This window comes from Oncorhynchus keta, chromosome 23 (assembly GCF_023373465.1).
Source record: "Oncorhynchus keta strain PuntledgeMale-10-30-2019 chromosome 23, Oket_V2, whole genome shotgun sequence".
NCBI lineage: Eukaryota > Metazoa > Chordata > Actinopteri > Salmoniformes > Salmonidae > Oncorhynchus > Oncorhynchus keta.
The window spans coordinates 25,532,796-25,552,665 of NC_068443.1; the positions used below are offsets into that span (position 1 = coordinate 25,532,796).

General features: G+C 47.5%; 1 protein-coding gene across 1 annotated transcript in view; it reads right to left on the minus strand.

Annotated features, from left to right (window-relative positions):
- Positions 1-19,870, minus strand: part of LOC118402060 (contactin-associated protein-like 2) — a 100,121-nt gene that overhangs the window by 21,549 nt on the left and 58,702 nt on the right. The window contains exons 15-22 of the mRNA XM_035799922.2: positions 19,143-19,299; positions 18,811-18,938; positions 18,530-18,700; positions 16,127-16,345; positions 15,553-15,789; positions 15,152-15,382; positions 14,611-14,744; positions 13,884-13,977 (exon numbers count right to left, since the gene is read on the minus strand). Of these exons, the coding sequence (XP_035655815.1) occupies positions 13,884-13,977; positions 14,611-14,744; positions 15,152-15,382; positions 15,553-15,789; positions 16,127-16,345; positions 18,530-18,700; positions 18,811-18,938; positions 19,143-19,299 (1,371 nt within the window). The remainder of the gene's footprint in view (positions 1-13,883; positions 13,978-14,610; positions 14,745-15,151; positions 15,383-15,552; positions 15,790-16,126; positions 16,346-18,529; positions 18,701-18,810; positions 18,939-19,142; positions 19,300-19,870) is intronic.

Consider the following 19,870-nt stretch of genomic DNA (forward strand, 5'->3'; position numbering starts at 1 on the left):
GTCTGTCTATGGTCGTCTGTCTGTCTATGGTCGTCTGTCTGTCTGTCTGTGGTAGTCTGTCTGTCTGTCTGTGGTAGTCTGTCTGTCTATGGTCGTCTGTCTGTCTATGGTCGTCTGTCTGTCTGTCTGTCTGTCTATGGTCTGTCTGTCTGTCTATGGTAGTCTGTCTGTCTGTCTGTCTGTCTATGTTTGTCTGTCTGTCTGTCTATCTAGTCTGTCTGTCTGTCTATGATAGTCTGTCTGTCTGTCTATGATATTCTGTCTGTCTATGATCGTCTGTCTGTCTATGGTCGTCTGTCTGTCTGTCTGTCTATGGTCGTCTGTCTGTCTGTCGTCTGTCTGTCTATGGTCGTCTGTCTGTCTGTCTGTCTGTCTATGATAGTCTGTCTGTCTGTCTATGATAGTCTGTCTGTCTGTCTATGATAGTCTGTCTGTCTGTCTATGATAGTCTGTCTGTCTGTCTATGATAGTCTGTCTGTCTGTCTATGATAGTCTGTCTGTGTCTGTCTGTCTATGATCGTCTGTCTGTCTGTCTGTCTATGGTCGTCTGTCTGTCTATGGTCGTCTGTCTGTCTATGGTCGTCTGTCTGTCTGTCTATGGTCATCTGTCTGTCTGTCTATGGTCGTCTGTCTGTCTATGGTCGTCTGGCTGTCTGTCTGTCTATGGTTGTCTGTCTGTCTGTGTGTCTATGGTCGTCTGTCTGTCTATGGTCGTCTGTCTGTCTGTCTGTCTGTCTGTCTGTCTGTCTATGGTCGTCTGTCTGTCTGTCTGTCTGTCTGTCTGTCTGTCTGTGTGTCTATGGTCGTCTGTCTGTCTATGGTCGTCTGTCTGTCTGTCTGTCTGTCTATGGTCGTCTGTCTGTCTATGGTCGTCTGTCTGTCTGTCTGTCTGTCTGTCTGTCTGTCTGTCTGTCTGTCTGTCTGTGGTAGTCTGTCTGTCTGTCTGTGGTAGTCTGTCTGTCTATGGTCGTCTGTCTGTCTATGGTCTGTCTGTCTGTCTGTCTGTCTATGGTCATCTGTCTGTCTGTCTATGGTAGTCTGTCTGTCTGTCTGTCTGTCTATGATCGTCTGTCTGTCTGTCTATGGTAGTCTGTCTGTCTGTCTATGATAGTCTGTCTGTCTGTCTATGATATTCTGTCTGTCTATGATCGTCTGTCTGTCTATGGTCGTCTGTCTGTCTGTCTATGGTCGTCTGTCTGTCTGTCTATGGTCGTCTGTCTGTCTGTCTATGGTCGTCTGTCTGTCTATGGTCGTCTGTCTATGATAGTCTGTCTGTCTGTCTATGATAGTCTGTCTGTCTGTCTATGATAGTCTGTCTGTCTGTCTATGATAGTCTGTCTGTCTGTCTATGATCGTCTGTCTGTCTATGGTCGTCTGTCTGTCTGTGTGTCTATGGTCGTCTGTCTGTCTGTCTGTCTGTCTATGGTCGTCTGTCTGTCTATGGTCGTCTGTCTGTCTATGGTCGTCTGTCTGTCTGTCTGTCTATGATCGTCTGTCTGTCTATGGTCGTCTGTCTATGGTCGTCTGTCTGTCTGTGTGTCTATGGTCGTCTGTCTGTCTGTCTGTCTGTCTATGGTCGTCTGTCTGTCTGTCTCTGTCTGTCTATGGTTGTCTGTCTGTCTATGGTCGTCTGTCTCTGTCTATGGTCTGTCTGTCTGGTCTGTCTGTCTGTCTATGGTCGTCTGTCTGTCTGTCTATGGTCGTCTGTCTGTCTGTCTGTCTATGGTCGTCTGTCTGTCTGTCTGTCTATGGTCGTCTGTCTGTCTGTCTGTCTATGGTCGTCTGTCTGTCTATGGTCGTCTGTCTGTCTATGGTCGTCTGTCTGTCTGTCTGTCTGTCTGTCTGTCTGTCTATGGTCGTCTGTCTGTCTGTCTGTCTGTCTGTCTATGGTCGTCTGTCTGTCTGTCTGTCTGTCTATGGTCGTCTGTCTGTCTGTCTGTCTGTCTGTCTGTCTATGGTCTGTCTGTCTGTCTGTCTGTCTGTCTATGGTTGTCTGTCTGTCTGTCTGTCTGTCTGTCTATGGTCGTCTGTCTGTCTGTCTGTCTATGGTCGTCTGTCTGTCTGTCTATGGTCGTCTGTCTGTCTGTCTATGGTCGTCTGTCTGTCTATGGTCGTCTGTCTGTCTATGGTCTGTCTGTCTGTCTATGGTCGCTGTCTGTCTGTCTATGGTCGTCTGTCTGTCTGTCTGTCTGTCTGTGGTCGTCTGTCTGTCTGTCTGTGGTCGTCTGTCTGTCTGTCTGTCTGTCTGTCTGTCTGTCTGTCTGTCTGTGTCTGTCTGTCTGTCTATGGTCGTCTGTCTGTCTATGGTCGTCTGTCTGTCTGTCTGTCTGTCTGTCTGTCTGTCTGTCTGTCTGTCTGTCTGTCTGTCTATGGTCGTCTGTCTGTCTGTCTGTCTGTCTGTCTATGGTCGTCTGTCTGTCTGTCTGTCTGTGGTCGTCTGTCTGTCTGTCTGTCTATGGTCGTCTGTCTGTCTGTGTTTGTCGTCTGTCTGTCTGTCTATGATCGTCTGTCTGTCTGTCTGTCTATGATCGTCTGTCTGTCTGTCTATGATAGTCTGTCTGTCTGTCTATGATAGTCTGTCTGTCTGTCTATGATAGTCTGTCTGTCTGTCTATGATAGTCTGTCTGTGTCTGTCTGTCTATGATCGTCTGTCTGTCTGTCTGTCTGTCTGTCTGTCTGTCTGTCTGTCTATGATCGTCTGTCTGTCTGTCTATGATCGTCTGTCTGTCTGATCGTCTGTCTATGATCGTCTGTCTGTCTGTCTGTCTGTCTATGGTCGTCTGTCTGTCTATGGTCGTCTGTCTGTCTGTCTATGGTCGTCTGTCTGTCTATGGTCGGCTGTCTGTCTGTCTATGGTTGTCTGTCTGTCTGTGTGTCTATGGTCGTCTGTCTGTCTATGTCTGTCTGTCTGTCTGTCTGTCTGTCTGTCTGTCTATGGTCGTCTGTCTGTCTGTCTGTCTGTCTGTCTGTCTGTCTGTCTATGGTCGTCTGTCTGTCTATGGTCGTCTGTCTGTCTATGGTCGTCTGTCTGTCTGTCTGTCTGTCTATGTTCGTCTGTCTGTCTATGGTCGTCTGTCTGTCTGTCTGTCTGTCTGTCTGTCTGTCTGTGGTAGTCTGTCTGTCTATGGTCGTCTGTCTGTCTATGGTCGTCTGTCTGTCTGTCTGTCTATGGTCATCTGTCTGTCTGTCTATGGTCGTCTGTCTGTCTGTCTATGGTCGTCTGTCTGTCTGTCTATGGTCGTCTGTCTGTCTGTCTATGATCGTCTGTCTGTCTGTCTATGGTCGTCTGTCTGTCTGTCGTCTGTCTGTCTATGGTCGTCTGTCTGTCTGTGGTCTGTCTGTCTGTCTGTCTGTGGTCTGTCTGTCTGTCTGTCTGTCTGGTCGTCTGTCTGTCTGTCTATGATCGTCTGTCTGTCTGTCTATGGTCGTCTGTCTGTCTATGGTCGTCTGTCTGTCTATGGTCGTCTGTCTGTCTGTCTGTCTGTCTGTCTGTCTGTCTGTCTGTCTGTCTGTCTGTCTGTCTGTCTGTCTATGGTCGTAGTCTGTCTGTCTGTCTGTCTGTCTATGGTCGTCTGTCTGTCTGTCTGTGGTCGTCTGTCTGTCTGTCTGTCTATGGTCGTCTGTCTGTCTGTCTATGGTCGTCTGTCTGTCTGTGATCGTCTGTCTGTCTGTCTATGATCGTCTGTCTGTCTGTCTGTCTATGATCGTCTGTCTGTCTGTCTATGATAGTCTGTCTGTCTGTCTATGATAGTCTGTCTGTCTGTCTATGATAGTCTGTCTGTCTGTCTATGTTAGTCTGTCTGTGTCTGTCTGTCTATGATCGTCTGTCTGTCTGTCTGTCTGTCTGTCTATGATCGTCTGTCTGTCTGTCTATGATCGTCTGTCTGTCTGATCGTCTGTCTATGATCGTCTGTCTGTCTGTCTGTCTGTCTGTCTGTCGGCTGTCTGTCTATGGTCGTCTGTCTGTCTATGGTCGTCTGTCTGTCTATGGTCTGTCTGTCTATGGTCGTCTGTCTGTCTATGGTCGTCTGTCTGTCTGTCTGTCTATGGTTGTCTGTCTGTCTGTGTGTCTATGGTCGTCTGTCTGTCTATGGTCGTCTGTCTGTCTGTCTGTCTGTCTGTCTGTCTGTCTGTCTGTCTGTCTGTCTGTCTGTCTATGGTCGTCTGTCTGTCTGTCTATGGTCGTCTGTCTGTCTGTCTATGTCTGTCTGTCTGTCTGTCTATGGTCGTCTGTCTGTCTGTCTGTCTATGGTCGTCTGTCTGTCTGTCTGTCTATGGTCTGTCTGTCTGTCTATGGTCTGTCTGTCTGTCTATGGTCTCTGTCTGTCTGTCTATGGTCGCTGTCTGTCTGTCTGTCTATGTCGTCTGTCTGTCTGTCTGTCTGTCTGTCTATGGTCGTCTGTCTGTCTGTCTATGATCGTCTGTCTGTCTGATCGTCTGTCTATGGTCGTCTGTCTGTCTGTCTGTCTATGTCTGTCTGTCTGTCTGTCTGTCTATGGTCTATGATCGTCTGTCTGTCTGTGGTCGTCGTCTGTCTGTCTGTCTATGGTCGTCTGTCTGTCTGTCTATGGTCGTCTGTCTGTCTATGGTCGTCTGTCTGTCTGTCTGTCTATGGTTGTCTGTCTGTCTGTGTGTCTATGGTCGTCTGTCTGTCTATGGTCGTCTGTCTGTCTGTCTGTCTGTCTATGGTCGTCTGTCTGTCTATGGTCGTCTGTCTGTCTGTCTGTCTGTCTGTCTGTCTGTCTGTCTGTGGTAGTCTGTCTGTCTGTCTGTGGTAGTCTGTCTGTCTGTCTGTCTGTCTGTCTGTCTATGGTCGTCTGTCTGTCTGTCTGTCTATGGTCGTCTGTCTGTCTGTCTGTCTATGGTCATCTGTCTGTCTGTCTATGGTAGTCTGTCTGTCTGTCTGTCTGTCTGTCTGTCTATGATCGTCTGTCTGTCTGTCTATGATAGTCTGTCTGTCTGTCTATGATAGTCTGTCTGTCTATGATCGTCTGTCTGTCTATCTGTCTGTCTATCTGTCTGTCTGTCTGTCTATGGTCGTCTGTCTGTCTATGGTCGTCTGTCTGTCTGTCTGTCTGTCTATGATAGTCTGTCTGTCTGTCTGTCTATGATCGTCTGTCTGTCTATGGTCGTCTGTCTGTCTGTGTGTCTATGGTCGTCTGTCTGTCTGTCTGTCTGTCTGTCTGTCTATGGTCGTCTGTCTGTCTATGGTTGTCTGTCTGTCTATGGTTGTCTGTCTGTCTATGGTCGTCTGTCTGTCTGTCTGTCTGTCTATGGTCGTCTGTCTGTCTGTCTATGGTCGTCTGTCTGTCTGTCTATGGTCGTCTGTCTGTCTGTCTATGGTCGTCTGTCTGTCTGTCTATGGTCGTCTGTCTGTCTGTCTGTCTATGGTCGTCTGTCTGTCTGTCTGTCTGTCTGGTCGTCTGTCTGTCTGTCTGTCTGTCTATGGTCGTCTGTCTGTCTGTCTGTCTGTCTATGGTCGTCTGTCTGTCTATGGTCGTCTGTCTGTCTATGGTCGTCTGTCTGTCTATGGTCGTCTGTCTGTCTGTCTGTCTGTCTATGATCGTCTGTCTGTCTATGGTCGTCTGTCTGTCTGTCTGTCTGTCTATGGTCGTCTGTCTGTCTGTCTGTCTGTCTATGGTCGTCTGTCTGTCTGTCTGTCTGTCTGTCTGTCTATGGTCGTCTGTCTGTCTGTCTATGGTCGTCTGTCTGTCTGTCTATGGTCGTCTGTCTGTCTGTCTGTCTGTCTGTCTGTCTGTCTATGGTCGTCTGTCTGTCTATGGTCGTCTGTCTGTCTATGGTCGTCTGTCTGTCTATGGTCGTCTGTCTGTCTGTCTGTCTGTCTGTCTGTCTGTCTGTCTGTCTGTCTGTCTATGGTCGTCTGTCTGTCTGTCTATGGTCGTCTGTCTGTCTGTCTATGGTCGTCTGTCTGTCTATGGTCGTCTGTCTGTCTATGGTCGTCTGTCTGTCTATGGTCGTCCGTCTGTCTATGGTCGTCCGTCTGTCTATGGTCGTCCGTCTGTCTATGGTCGTCTGTCTGTCTATGGTCGTCCGTCTGTCTATGGTCGTCCGTCTGTCTATGGTCGTCCGTCTGTCTATGGTCGTCTGTCTATGGTCGTCTGTCTGTCTGTCTGTCTATGGTCGTCTGTCTGTCTATGGTCGTCTGTCTGTCTGTCTGTCTATGGTCATCTGTCTGTCTGTGGTCGTCTGTCTGTCTGTGGTCGTCTGTCTGTCTGTGGTCGTCTGTCTGTCTGTGGTCGTCTGTCTGTCTGTGGTCGTCTGTCTGTCTATGGTCGTCTGTCTGTCTATGGTCGTCTGTCTGTCTATGGTCGTCTGTCTGTCCATGGTCGTCTGTCTGTCCATGGTCGTCTGTCTGTCTATGGTCGTCTGTCTGTCTATGGTCGTCTGTCTGTCTGTCTATGGTCGTCTGTCTGTCTGTCTGTCTGTCTGTCTGTCTGTCTGTCTATGGTCGTCTGTCTGTCTGTCTGTCTATGGTCGTCTGTCTGTCTGTCTGTCTGTCTATGGTCGTCTGTCTGTCTGTCTGTCTATGGTCGTCTGTCTGTCTGTCTGTCTATGGTCGTCTGTCTGTCTGTGGTCGTCTGTCTGTCTGTCTGTCTGTCTGTCTGTCTATGGTCGTCTGTCTGTCTGTCTATGGTCGTCTGTCTGTCTGTCTATGGTCGTCTGTCTGTCCATGGTCGTCTGTCTGTCCATGGTCGTCTGTCTGTCTGTCTGTCTATGGTCGTCTGTCTGTCTATGGTCGTCTGTCTGTCTGTCTGTCTGTCTATGGTCGTCTGTCTGTCTGTCTGTCTGTCTATGGTCGTCTGTCTGTCTGTCTGTCTGTCTATGGTCGTCTGTCTGTCTGTCTGTCTGTCTGTCTGTCTGTCTATGGTCGTCTGTCTGTCTGTCTGTCTGTCTATGGTCGTCTGTCTGTCTGTCTGTCTGTCTGTCTGTCTGTCTATGATCGTCTGTCTGTCTGTCTATGGTCGTCTGTCTGTCTATGGTCGTCTGTCTGTCTGTGGTCGTCTGTCTGTCTATGGTCGTCTGTCTGTCTATGTCTGTCTGTCTGTCTATGGTCGTCTGTCTGTCTATGGTCGTCTGTCTGTCTGTCTGTCTGTCTGTCTATGGTCGTCTGTCTGTCTATGGTCGTCCCGTCTGTCTATGGTCGTCTCCGTCTGTCTATGGTCGTCTGTCTGTCTGTCTGTCTGTCTGTCTGTCTGTCTGTCTATGGTCGTCTGTCTGTCTGTCTATGGTCGTCTGTCTGTCTGTCTATGGTCGTCTGTCTGTCTGTCTGTCTATGGTCGTCTGTCTGTCTGTCTGTCTATGGTCGTCTGTCTGTCTATGGTCGTCTGTCTGTCTATGGTCGTCTGTCTGTCTATGGTCGTCTGTCTGTCTATGGTCGTCTGTCTGTCTATGGTCGTCCGTCTGTCTATGGTCGTCCGTCTGTCTATGGTCGTCCGTCTGTCTGTCTGTCTGTCTGTCTGTCTGTCTGTCTATGGTCGTCTGTCTGTCTGTCTATGGTCGTCTGTCTGTCTGTCTATGGTCGTCTGTCTGTCTGTCTGTCTATGGTCGTCTGTCTGTCTGTCTGTCTATGGTCGTCTGTCTGTCTATGGTCGTCTGTCTGTCTATGGTCGTCTGTCTGTCTATGGTCGTCTGTCTGTCTATGGTCGTCTGTCTGTCTATGGTCGTCCGTCTGTCTATGGTCGTCCGTCTGTCTATGGTCGTCCGTCTGTCTATGGTCGTCCGTCTGTCTATGGTCGTCCGTCTGTCTATGGTCGTCCGTCTGTCTATGGTCGTCTGTCTATGGTCGTCTGTCTATGGTCGTCTGTCTGTCTGTCTATGGTCGTCTGTCTATGGTCGTCTGTCTGTCTGTCTATGGTCGTCTGTCTGTCTGTCTATGGTCGTCTGTCTGTCTGTCTATGGTCGTCTGTCTATGGTCGTCTGTCTGTCTGTCTGTGTGTCTGTCTGTCTGTCTGTCTGTCTGTCTGTCTGTCTATGGTCGTCTGTCTATGGTCGTCTGTCTATGGTCGTCTGTCTGTCTGTCTATGGTCGTCTGTCTGTCTGTCTGTCTGTCTGTCTATGGTCGTCTGTCTGTCTATGTCGTCCGTCTGTCTATCGTCTGTCTGTCTGTCTATGGTCGTCCGTCTGTCTATGGTCTGTCTGTCTATGGTCGTCTGTCTATGGTCGTCCGTCTGTCTATGGTCGTCCGTCTGTCTATGGTCGTCCGTCTGTCTATGTCTGTCTGTCTATGGTGGTCTGTCTGTCTGTCTGTCTGTCTATGGTCGTCTGTCTGTCTATGGTCGTCTGTCTGTCTGTCTGTCTATGGTCATCTGTCTGTCTGTGGTCGTCTGTCTGTCTGTGGTCGTCTGTCTGTCTGTGGTGTCTGTCTGTCTGTGGTCGTCTGTCTGTCTGTCTATGGTCGTCTGTCTGTCTGTGGTCGTCTGTCTGTCTGTGGTCGTCTGTCTGTCTGTCTATGGTCGTCTGTCTGTCTATGGTCGTCTGTCTGTCTGTCTCTGTCTGTCCATGGTCGTCTGTCTGTCTATGGTCGTCTGTCTGTCTATGGTCGTCTGTCTGTCTGTCTATGGTCGTCTGTCTGTCTGTCTGTCTGTCTGTCTGTCTATGGTCGTCTGTCTGTCTGTCTGTCTATGGTCGTCTGTCTGTCTGTCTATGGTCTGTCTGTCTGTCTGTCTGTCTGTCTATGGTCGTCTGTCTGTCTGTCTGTCTATGGTCGTCTGTCTGTCTGTCTGTCGTCTGTCTGTCTGTCTGTCTGTCTGTCTGTCTGTCTATGGTCGTCTGTCTGTCTATGGTCGTCTGTCTGTCTATGGTCGTCTGTCTGTCTATGGTCGTCTGTCTGTCCATGGTCGCTGTCTGTCTGTCTGTCTATGGTCGTCTGTCTGTCTATGGTCGTCTGTCTGTCTGTCTGTCTGTCTGTCTATGGTCGTCTGTCTGTCTGTCTGTCTATGGTCGTCTGTCTGTCTGTCTGTCTGTCTGTCTGTCTGTCTATGGTCGTCTGTCTGTCTGTCTGTCTGTCTATGGTCGTCTGTCTGTCTGTCTGTCTGTCTGTCTGTCTGTCTGTCTGTCTGTCTGTCTGTCTATGGTCGTCTGTCTGTCTATGGTCGTCTGTCTGTCTATGGTCGTCTGTCTGTCTATGGTCGTCTGTCTGTCTATGGTCGTCTGTCTGTCTATGGTCGTCTGTCTGTCTATGGTCGTCTGTCTGTCTATGGTCGTCTGTCTGTCTATGTGTGTCTGTCTGTCTGTCTGTCTATGGTCGTCTGTCTGTCTGTCTGTCTGTCTGTCTGTGGTCGTCTGTCTGTCTGTGGTCGTCTGTCTGTCTGTGGTCGTCTGTCTGTCTATGGTCGTCTGTCTGTCTGGTCGTCTGTCTGTCTATGGTCGTCTGTCTGTCTGTCTGTCTGTCTATGGTCGTCTGTCTGTCTGTCTATGGTCGTCTGTCTGTCTGTCTATGGTCGTCTGTCTGTCTGTCTATGGTCGTCTGTCTGTCTGTCTGTCTATGGTCGTCTGTCTGTCTGTCTGTCTATGGTCGTCTGTCTGTCTATGGTCGTCTGTCTGTCTATGGTCGTCTGTCTGTCTATGGTCGTCTGTCTGTCTATGGTCGTCTGTCTGTCTATGGTCGTCTGTCTGTCTATGGTCGTCTGTCTGTCTATGGTCGTCTGTCTATGGTCGTCCGTCTGTCTATGGTCGTCTGTCTATGGTCGTCTGTCTATGGTCGTCTGTCTATGGTCGTCTGTCTGTCTGTCTGTCTGTCTATGGTCGTCTGTCTGTCTGTCTGTCTATGGTCGTCTGTCTGTCTGTCTGTCTATGGTCGTCTGTCTGTCTGTGGTCGTCTGTCTGTCTGTGGTCGTCTGTCTGTCTGTGGTCGTCTGTCTGTCTGTGGTCGTCTGTCTGTCTGTGGTCGTCTGTCTGTCTGTGGTCGTCTGTCTGTCTGTGGTCGTCTGTCTGTCTGTGGTCGTCTGTCTGTCTGTGGTCGTCTGTCTGTCTGTGGTCGTCTGTCTGTCTATGGTCGTCTGTCTGTCTGTCTGTCTGTCTGTCTGTCTGTCTGTCTGTCTATGGTCGTCTGTCTGTCTATGGTCGTCTGTCTGTCTATGGTCGTCTGTCTGTGGTCGTCTGTCTGTCTGTGGTCGTCTGTCTGTCTGTGGTCGTCTGTCTGTCTGTGGTCGTCTGTCTGTCTGTGGTCGTCTGTCTGTCTGTGGTCGTCTGTCTGTCTGTGGTCGTCTGTCTGTCTGTCTATGGTCGTCTGTCTGTCTGTCTGTCTGTCTGTCTGTCTGTCTGTCTGTCTGTCTGTCTGTCTGTCTGTCTGTCTGTGGTCGTCTGTCTGTCTATGGTCGTCTGTCTGTCTATGGTCGTCTGTCTGTCTATGGTCGTCTGTCTGTCTATGGTCGTCTGTCTGTCTATGGTCATCTGTCTGTCTGTCTATGGTCGTCTGTCTGTCTGTCTGTCTATGATCGTCTGTCTGTCTGTCTGTCTATGATCGTCTGTCTGTCTGTCTGTCTATGATAGTCTGTCTGTCTGTCTGTCTATGATCGTCTGTCTGTCTATGGTCGTCTGTCTGTCTGTCTATGGTCGTCTGTCTGTCTGTCTATGGTCGTCTGTCTGTCTGTGTGTCTATGGTCGTCTGTCTGTCTGTGTGTCTATGGTCGTCTGTCTGTCTGTGTGTCTATGGTCGTCTGTCTGTCTGTGTGTCTATGGTCGTCTGTCTGTCTGTGTGTCTATGGTTGTCTGTCTGTCTATGGTCGTCTGTCTGTCTGTCTGTCTGTCTGTCTGTCTGTCTGTCTGTCTGTCTGTCTATGGTCGTCTGTCTGTCTATGGTCGTCTGTCTGTCTATGGCCGTCTGTCTGTCTATGGTCGTCTGTCTATGGTCGTCTGTCTGTCTGTCTGTCTATGATCATCTGTCTGTCTGTCTGTCTATGATCGTCTGTCTGTCCATGGTCGTCTGTGTGTCTGTCTGTCTGTCTATGGTCGTCTGTCTGTCTGTGGTCGTCTGTCTGTCTGTCTGTCTGTCTGTCTATGGTCGTCTGTCTGTCTGTCTGTCTATGGTCGTCTGTCTGTCTGTCTATGGTCGTCTGTCTGTCTATGGTCGCTGTCTGTCTGTCTATGGTCGTCTGTCTGTCTGTCTATGGTCGTCTGTCTGTCTGTCTATGGTCGTCTGTCTGTCTGTCTGTCTATGGTCGTCTGTCTGTCTATGGTCGTCTGTCTGTCTGTCTGTCTGTCTATGGTCGTCTGTCTGTCTGTCTGTCTATGATAGTCTGTCTGTCTATGATCGTCTGTCTGTCTGTCTTTCTGTCTGTCTATGGTCGTCTGTCTGTCTGTCTATGGTCGTCTGTCTGTCTGTCTGTCTATGGTCGTCTGTCTGTCTGTCTGTCTATGGTCGTCTGTCTGTCTGTCTGTCTGTGGTCGTCTGTCTGTCTGTCTGTCTGTGGTCGTCTGTCTGTCTGTGGTCGTCTGTCTGTCTGTCTATGGTCGTCTGTCTGTCTGTCTGTCTGTCTGTCTGTCTATGGTCGTCTGTCTGTCTGTCTATGGTCGTCTGTCTGTCTGTCTGTCTATGGTCGTCTGTCTGTCTGTCTGTCTATGGTCGTCTGTCTGTCTGTCTGTCTGTGGTCGTCTGTCTGTCTGTGGTCGTCTGTCTGTCTGTCTATGGTCGTCTGTCTGTCTGTCTATGGTCGTCTGTCTGTCTGTCTATGGTCGTCTGTCTGTCTGTCTATGGTCGTCTGTCTGTCTGTCTGTCTGTCTGTCTGTCTGTCTATGGTCGTCTGTCTGTCTGTCTGTCTATGGTCGTCTGTCTGTCTATGGTCGTCTGTCTGTCTGTCTATGATCGTCTGTCTGTCTGTCTGTCTATGATCGTCTGTCTGTCTGTCTGTCTATGATTGTCTGTCTGTCTGTCTGTCTATGATCGTCTGTCTGTCTGTCTGTCTGTCTATGATCGTCTGTCTGTCTGTCTGTCTATGATCGTCTGTCTGTCTGTCTGTCTATGATCGTCTGTCTGTCTGTCTATGATAGTCTGTCTGTCTATGATAGTCTGTCTGTCTGTCTGTCTATGATAGTCTGTCTGTCTGTCTATGATAGTCTGTCTGTCTGTCTGTCTGTCTGGCTGATAGTCTGTCTATGATCGTCTGTCTGTCTGATCGTCTGTCTATGATCGTCTGTCTGTCTGTCTGTCTGTCTATGATCGTCTGTCTGTCTGTCTGTCTGTCTGTCTGTCTGTCTGTCTATGATCGTCTGTCTGTCTGTCTATGATCGTCTGTCTGTCTGTCTGTCTGTCTATGATAGTCTGTCTGTCTGTCTATGATAGTCTGTCTGTCTGTCTATGATCGTCTGTCTGTCTGTCTATGATCGTCTGTCTGTCTGTCTATGATCGTCTGTCTGTCTGTCTATGATCGTCTGTCTGTCTGTCTATGATCGTCTGTCTGTCTGTCTATGATCGTCTGTCTGTCTGTCTATGATCGTCTGTCTGTCTGTCTATGATCGTCTGTCTGTCTGTCTATGATCGTCTGTCTGTCTGATCGTCTGTCTATGATCGTCTGTCTGTCTGATCGTCTGTCTATGATCGTCTGTCTATGATCGTCTGTCTGTCTGATCGTCTGTCTGTCTATGATCGTCTGTCTGTCTATGATCGTCTGTCTGTCTGATCGTCTGTCTATGATCGTCTGTCTGTCTGATCGTCTGTCTATGATCGTCTGTCTCTCTGATCGTCTGTCTATGATCGTCTGTCTGTCTGTCTGATCGTCTGTCTATGATCGTCTGTCTGTCTGTCTGTCCGTCTGTGATCGTCTGTCTGTCCGTCTGTGATCGTCTGTCTGTCCGTCTGTGATCGTCTGTCTGTCCGTCTGTGATCGTCTGTCTGTCCGTCTGTGATCGTCTGTCTGTCCATCTGTGATCGTCTGTCTGTCCATCTGTGATCGTCTGTCTGTCAGTCAGTCAGTAGGTCCATTTACCTCTATCTGCCTCGCTGCCAGCTAGTAGTCTATTTGTCTTCCTGCCAATACATCTATCAATCTCTCTGTTTGTTTTCCTGTGTGTATACCTGTCTGTCAGCCTGTCTATGTACCTGCCAGGGTGTCTACGTGCCTACAGCCTTGGTTAGCCAGCGAGCTCTGAATATGAATGCACCCCGAGTGATTCAGTCCACCTCCTTTCCCTACCTTCCTCACAGCCAGACCAGAGAAAACATGGAGAAAATATGATGTCATGGATCAGTGAACTAATGCATTCACCGCACAGCTCAGAGAAAACCTGGATGTGCGTACAGGAGTGCAAGATGGGGGATCAGGATCGGGCCTCTGTGCTCCCTCCCTCCCTGAGGATGATGTCAGAGATCGGTGGGCCTGTTGTTAATTTATTCACAGAGTGCAGCAGCAAAGCACTCCAGAGAGTCGTAAGGCTTTACAAGCCAGGCAGAATGGGGCATTCTACTGTTCTCAGAACAGGACCAGTGTACCGGTGTCTGACTCCTGCTGACACAGTACTGCTCCCTCCCACCACATCACATTCTTAGAGTTCCTATTCCATCCCTCGTCTGGTTACAGAATACTGTTGTGTGCTGCAGTGGTGTGGTACTACATCAGTCAGATTAAGACCTAGACAATATGGCCACTAAAATACACGTACATGATTTTCTGTCAAGGCAACATCACCTTTACCATCTATATTGATACCCTCATTACATATGTTAATACACCTGGACTAAACCAGGACTCATCACTTTTTAGCCACGGATGGGCAACACAAATTATGGTTCTGTTTTTTTATCAGAACACACAGAACCAAAGTCCTAAAATGACTTAGGGGCGAATTCTAAGAGATCTGTACACATACCTCTGATGGCATTTATTGTATTTGCACTACAGTAATACATGGATTATATCTGCACTTACCAAAGACTTTCCCCAAGAATATGGTCTTGACCAGGTTGAACTGAGTGTCAGAGTCATCAGGCAGAGTGTAGCTGACTGGGGGGTAATGATCCAACTGGAAAATAATACCATATGGTCCTGAATCATGATGTATTACAGTCAGTTATAAACCCAGTTCAGCTGTACTGTGTTATTACTGCCCCCTAGTGGTAGGCTTTAGAAAAAGTGTGCTAATAGCACAATGCACTACACACCATTTCCACAGACAAGGTGGGTCAGGTGTGTCAACAGCCTAATGCAGTCAGAGGACAGCACACTCTCACTGAGAGTGGTGTCCTCCCCTCCTGAGAGCACTAGTCCTGCCGTTCAACTACTTAATGAAGTGCTTTATCTATAGTCTATGTAGCTATCAATCAGCCTAATGTAGTCAGAGGACAGGGAAAGGTTGTATTTCGTTGGATTTCATGACGTCAGCAAATCTCCCACTGAGAGCAGTGCCCTCCCTGGCACAAGTAGAACATTAAAGTCCAACCTTTCAACTGCTTGATAAATTGTTCTTTAAATAAAGCTACATTGGTATGATTTTTACCTGCTGCCTAACGTAGTCTTTTTTTTGCTGTTGGAATTTCATGACTTCAGCAAATCCCACTGTGTGTTAGATCAGCCTTTGTGACAGGGGGACACTAGGGTCATACTGGACCTGCTTTATAGAGATATAAAACCACATTACTGTCCTCATTATTATCACCTGCAGCCGTACGTTCCTCTCCTGCCTGGAGATGTTGATGTGGTGGGGCTGCCCGTTGGCCATGTTGCGCTGGTCCAGGTCGATGGTGAACGGCTCCCTCAGGCCTCCCAGGCTGTAGCGGATCTGAAGTGTTCCTGACAGAGGGAGATGGAATGGACAGTCAGTCCCAATGTTCCATCACCATCGTAATTCATATGGTTGTCAGTCCATATTCTGATACTCTTACCATGTTACTAAGCCTATCACACTCAAGTGGAAATTGTATTTTAAAATTACGCTTTACATTGCCAAATACTAAATTGACTATCACTCTCTCTTTCTGCTTTTTCAGTGAAATATGTATGTGCCTGGGACCATGCCCAACCTGTGTGTTGCACTATATAATTAGCTATTGAGCTAATTTACAGTACATTCTGTGGTTCTTTGCTGACAGAGTCATTAACTTCACCCTCCAAGCATTTCAAACCCTATAAACGGACGGCCAGGGTTGCTCTCTTGTTCTTTCAAGCATTTCAGACCCTTTGAGCAGTTTCTCTCTCACCATTGTTTCTGAGCACCACAGCCAGGTAGTCCTGAGTCCTAGAGCTGATGTACACCAGGATGCTCGGGGCGTTGGAGGTGCTGAAGCTGAACACCAGCTCCTCCTGGGTCAGGTTGCCCTCCGTGGGCAGCAAGGGAGACAGGCTCTTCACATCCCTGATAGCTGGAAGGCCCCTCTCGGGAAGGAAGTCGTAACGAACGAGTGTTCCACTCTCGAAGTAGCCGCCCACATCTAATACACACAGGAGACATTTGGCAGCGACACAAAACATCAGCAGAAGTTTGAGAGATTGACAAGCGTATCGATATTAGCCTCCCTAAAGCACCGTGTAAAGTTGAAAAAAAAACACCAGGACATATTCAGAGTTACTATTCTCTCACACGACTGTGACTGTATTTTACCTTCAGTGCAGAAGGGCCCGTCATACGCCGTTAAGGTGCAGTCACATGAGTAACCGTTGTATTTCTCCATGCACTGGCCACCGTTTCTGCAGTGCTGCCCGTAGCTGGTGCAGTGGCCAGAGCAGCCAGGCTTGACCCCTGGGGTGACCTTCGCCCTCTCTTCCAGGTCAAGGGTCACACCGTTCATCTTCAGGGCACGGATACATCCTAGGAACCCCCTCTGGCCACCCGATGCACCTGAATGACAACGTTTATGACAAGAAGTTGTATTAGGTATTTTGGTTTACAACAACTTATGTTACAAAGTACACTTCTGGTAAAAAAAAACAAAAAAACAGGTAAACTCATGTTTTCATTTTTAGTTGTTGAAGTTATGGAATTGACATCCTTATACCTTTTGACATTGTTGTTGTGTGCAATGTGAAAACTGCGTGGGCCTGTATCCAACAGTGCAGCCTGTATAAGTCGGGTCATAACACCATGAGCTGAGCAGCAGTAGTCTAACCCACATAGACATATAAACCGGATCATCATTACGCTATGTGGTGGGAGGCAGGTAGGCAGGATATCTTACCCACGTAGAGCTGGCTGTATAGCTCCAGGCGGGTGTGACCCTGTGGGGGTGCAGGGCGAACCTCCTTGTAGTGCCCATCCAGCTGCAGCACAGCTTCCTTCACATTGCGCTCAGCCACCACCCTGTGCCACTGGTCATCATTAAGAGGAGTGGACGACCTCACACTCAGCTCCACCAGACCGTTGCCCACATCAAAGGAGAAGGACACAAGCGTGGCAGCTGGGCAGGAGGTGAGAAAGGGCAAGGAGTAAGATAAGGTTTAGGGTGCTGCCAAACAGGCTTTGGATCGTCAGAAGTGGAGGTCTTGTATCTGCCTTATGAGCAGGTGGGCACAAAGAGGATAAGTAAGTAAGAGTCTAAGTAAGTCATTTTTGGTGAGAAACAACTTAATTAAGGAGGTGGAAATGTGTCAAGGAGGTAGTTTTAGAAACACGGATTAGGCTTTGGGCTATACAGGAGATTTGAAAGATCTTGGTCTGTTTCGGAGTGGTTGAAAAGCTAACAAGCATTTTTACCAAAATGGAATTCTGCTTATATACAGTGTTGACTTTTCCCATGAATGCGAAGGAAACTGTTGTATAATTTCCGTTGCTGTTGAAATATCCTTGTTGAAATCACGATGACTTCAAAATAAAAATGAATGACACTATGTATAATTCACAGCTCTGAAAAACTGATCACTTTCTAGATGTGTATTTGACAAGTACCTATCAGCCAACACTTATAAATGCGTAAAGCAGACAAATACTTCAGGGAGCAGTGAGATGGCGCTCCCTTTCACAACGACACAGTTCTCTCATTTCCCCGTCTATCATCATTGACTTTATTGAAACCCTGTTGACAGGTATCATCATACCCCCCTGTTGGGTCCAATTCTACAGAGACGTACGTTACATACTGACAACTTGTCTAATCACCCAACACCCTGTCCGATTGCTTAATCCACATAAATCAGACTCCAGGCTGCCATCGAGTAATGAGATTTCACAGCGATGGTGATTGAGCTCTTTTCCACTTACCAGGGGGTCTCACCCTGGACCACATTGGGAGAATCATTATTTGATTTTATTTCCCAACCGACTCAATAGATCTATATTAAAAAGGGAGCTGTCTGACTGCATTTGTTCTCCATTCAGAGCATGTACTGAAGCGGTGGAGATGACATGGAGCCTTGTCAATCATAGATCCACCTGTTCAGAGCAGATGCTTGGCCTGCAGGACTGGCATAGAACATTCTGAAGCTCAGAGAGGAATTTGAGTGAAGCCAAGTCTCATTAAAACAACTGCCAGTGCCAAGCTCTAAAGAGAAATTATAATGTGTACCAGTACTCAAGAGTGTTTAAAACGGTTTAAAATATAAAAGCTCACCAGAGGCTTAGTAAATCCATTTCCCTTGGCAGACTAATACTATACCTTGTGAATATTAAAATGGGGGGGAAAATATTGAATATGAATATATATTTTTTTAACAGAATATTGTCTGTCTCTGTCTCCAAAGAAGAGACTGTGTTTCTTCAGAGCAACTGAATCACTAATAATACTGCTCAAATATTGGCAACGCATTGCACCAAAAGATGGCGTCAGTAAAAAGCTTCAAACCTGCCAGAGAAGAAGGGTCAGAAACAATAACAATGGGTTCTGAGGCGACGGAAGCAGCTCAAAGATATTTCTGACCATTGATCTTTCCCAGCGGAAGGAAACTGCTCTCCTACCAGCTCACAAATCATGCTTAAATGTCACTGGAAACCAATTTCATCTAACAATACCATTTCCAAACAGGGTTCCCACTGTGCTGGTGAACTTTAAGTTAATACTGACTTCTAGCCATTTCTAAGTGGAGATTTCTAAAGCACTGAAGTTGAATATAAGCTGAGAGAAGTATGGACTACGATCGATGAGATGGATGGCAGCCTTTATGGAGAGCCCTAGAGGTACCGTGGGAGGTTTCACCTTCACAATGTTCTCAGACTGAGACTCTACAGTACACACACACTTGTCCCCCAAAATTCAATCTACCATCTTGTTACAGTCCCCAAGAGTTGACTGAGAAGCTGTACTAAGAACTGAATGGTAGCTCTCAGGGAACATGGCAGGTGACAATTGCTTAGTGGCTGGTGGTTTGTTTTTAGTAGGAGCACGAGATTCTTGTTTTGTGGCCACAAGACAGACAAGATACTTGTTATATAGTGGAAAGTCAAAGTCGATATCTACTGTGAATAAGCCTTATCAACACTGTCCAAAACCACAGAATTTATACTGCATCTATACATTATATATTGTAATGGGCTAATTTTTTGCAGATGTTGACCCAGAGCTTTGATATTGCACTGCACAGACACACATCCATAATATAAGTCTACAGGTAGTGTATATCGACCTGTTACTGAGTAGTGGTATACTCACCTTTTAGTTCCAGGCGGATGAAGTCAGCGTTGCCAAGGTTCTCCAGAAAGACGCCATAAGAGGAGGAAGTCTTGAAATAGAAAGAGATGTCAGCACTGGTCTCTCCTTGGAAGGTAGGGAAGTGCAGGTAGGATCCAGGCGTGTTGAAGGATGCTGCGTTCCAGTAGTTACCTGGGAAACAGACAGGAAACATGAATCACTCAATGTGCATTCTAGTCATACAAAGCAGAGAATAATGGCCCAAAATACTAACATAGGTGTGGAAATGATAACAAACTCACCATCTCCTTGACAACGCAGTGGACCCACAGTCAATTTAGCCTCCGAGCCAGCACGATTAGTGTCACCAACCACCACCTGACTCACAGGCAAATGGTCTTTATATACCAGAAGACCAGCGTCCTCTCTCCTAAATTAAAAATAAATCAAATATGTGAGATACAGAGGAATATTTTCACTACAAAAGGCACAACAGTAAGATTGTAGCACAAAGCAAATGTTACAATGTATTATGTCTTGATTAATTTCATGTATGACATTTCAGGATAACTAGATTATAAAACTACATTTTAATACTGTAACATCGAATCTATGGTCTTGTTCAGTCACTCACCAGCGCGTTTGGTCAGCGTCACAGTTGCAGTAGTACTTGGGGTTGGTGCAGTTCCTCTCGATTCCACAGGCACACTTCTGGATCCCTGGGCCTGAACCACCCCAGTAAAAATGCCTCTCATTGGCCCTGCCAACCCACCATGTCAATGGAGAGCCCTCTGCAAAATAACAACAACATGAATCAGCACAGAACTTACCAACACAACAACACACTCAATACATAAGCATCACGCCACAATATGTGTGTATATCTACAGTAAACAAATGACCATAGATAGTCTAAGCAGTTTTTTTTTTCATGTACTCTTCTCTACTGGTACACAGACAATAACATGCTACCGTTGTTGATGTCAACCTCGCGTAGCAAATAGCCTTGAAACTGAGATGAAGAGGCTATTGATGCCTATACTGCTTATGTTATGTGCAGTCCTATGTTTAGATCCTTAAACAAGTGTAACCAGCTGATCCATTTTCCTTCACTCTATTTGACACTTTACTTTTTAATTGATTGAGACAAGCTTTGTGGTCTATTAATCAGCTATTCCTCCTGCTTCCACACCAACAGCAGCACAGACCGATAGTGTTATGCAGCACTCCAGGTAATCAAAAATGACTTGCTCTAAGGAACGGGAAAATAACTGGCGTGAGGAATCACATCAAGTGGAAATGTCTGTTTGTATAGATGGACAAACAAGATCGTTTATCAAGACAAACACACTCCGGGGCATT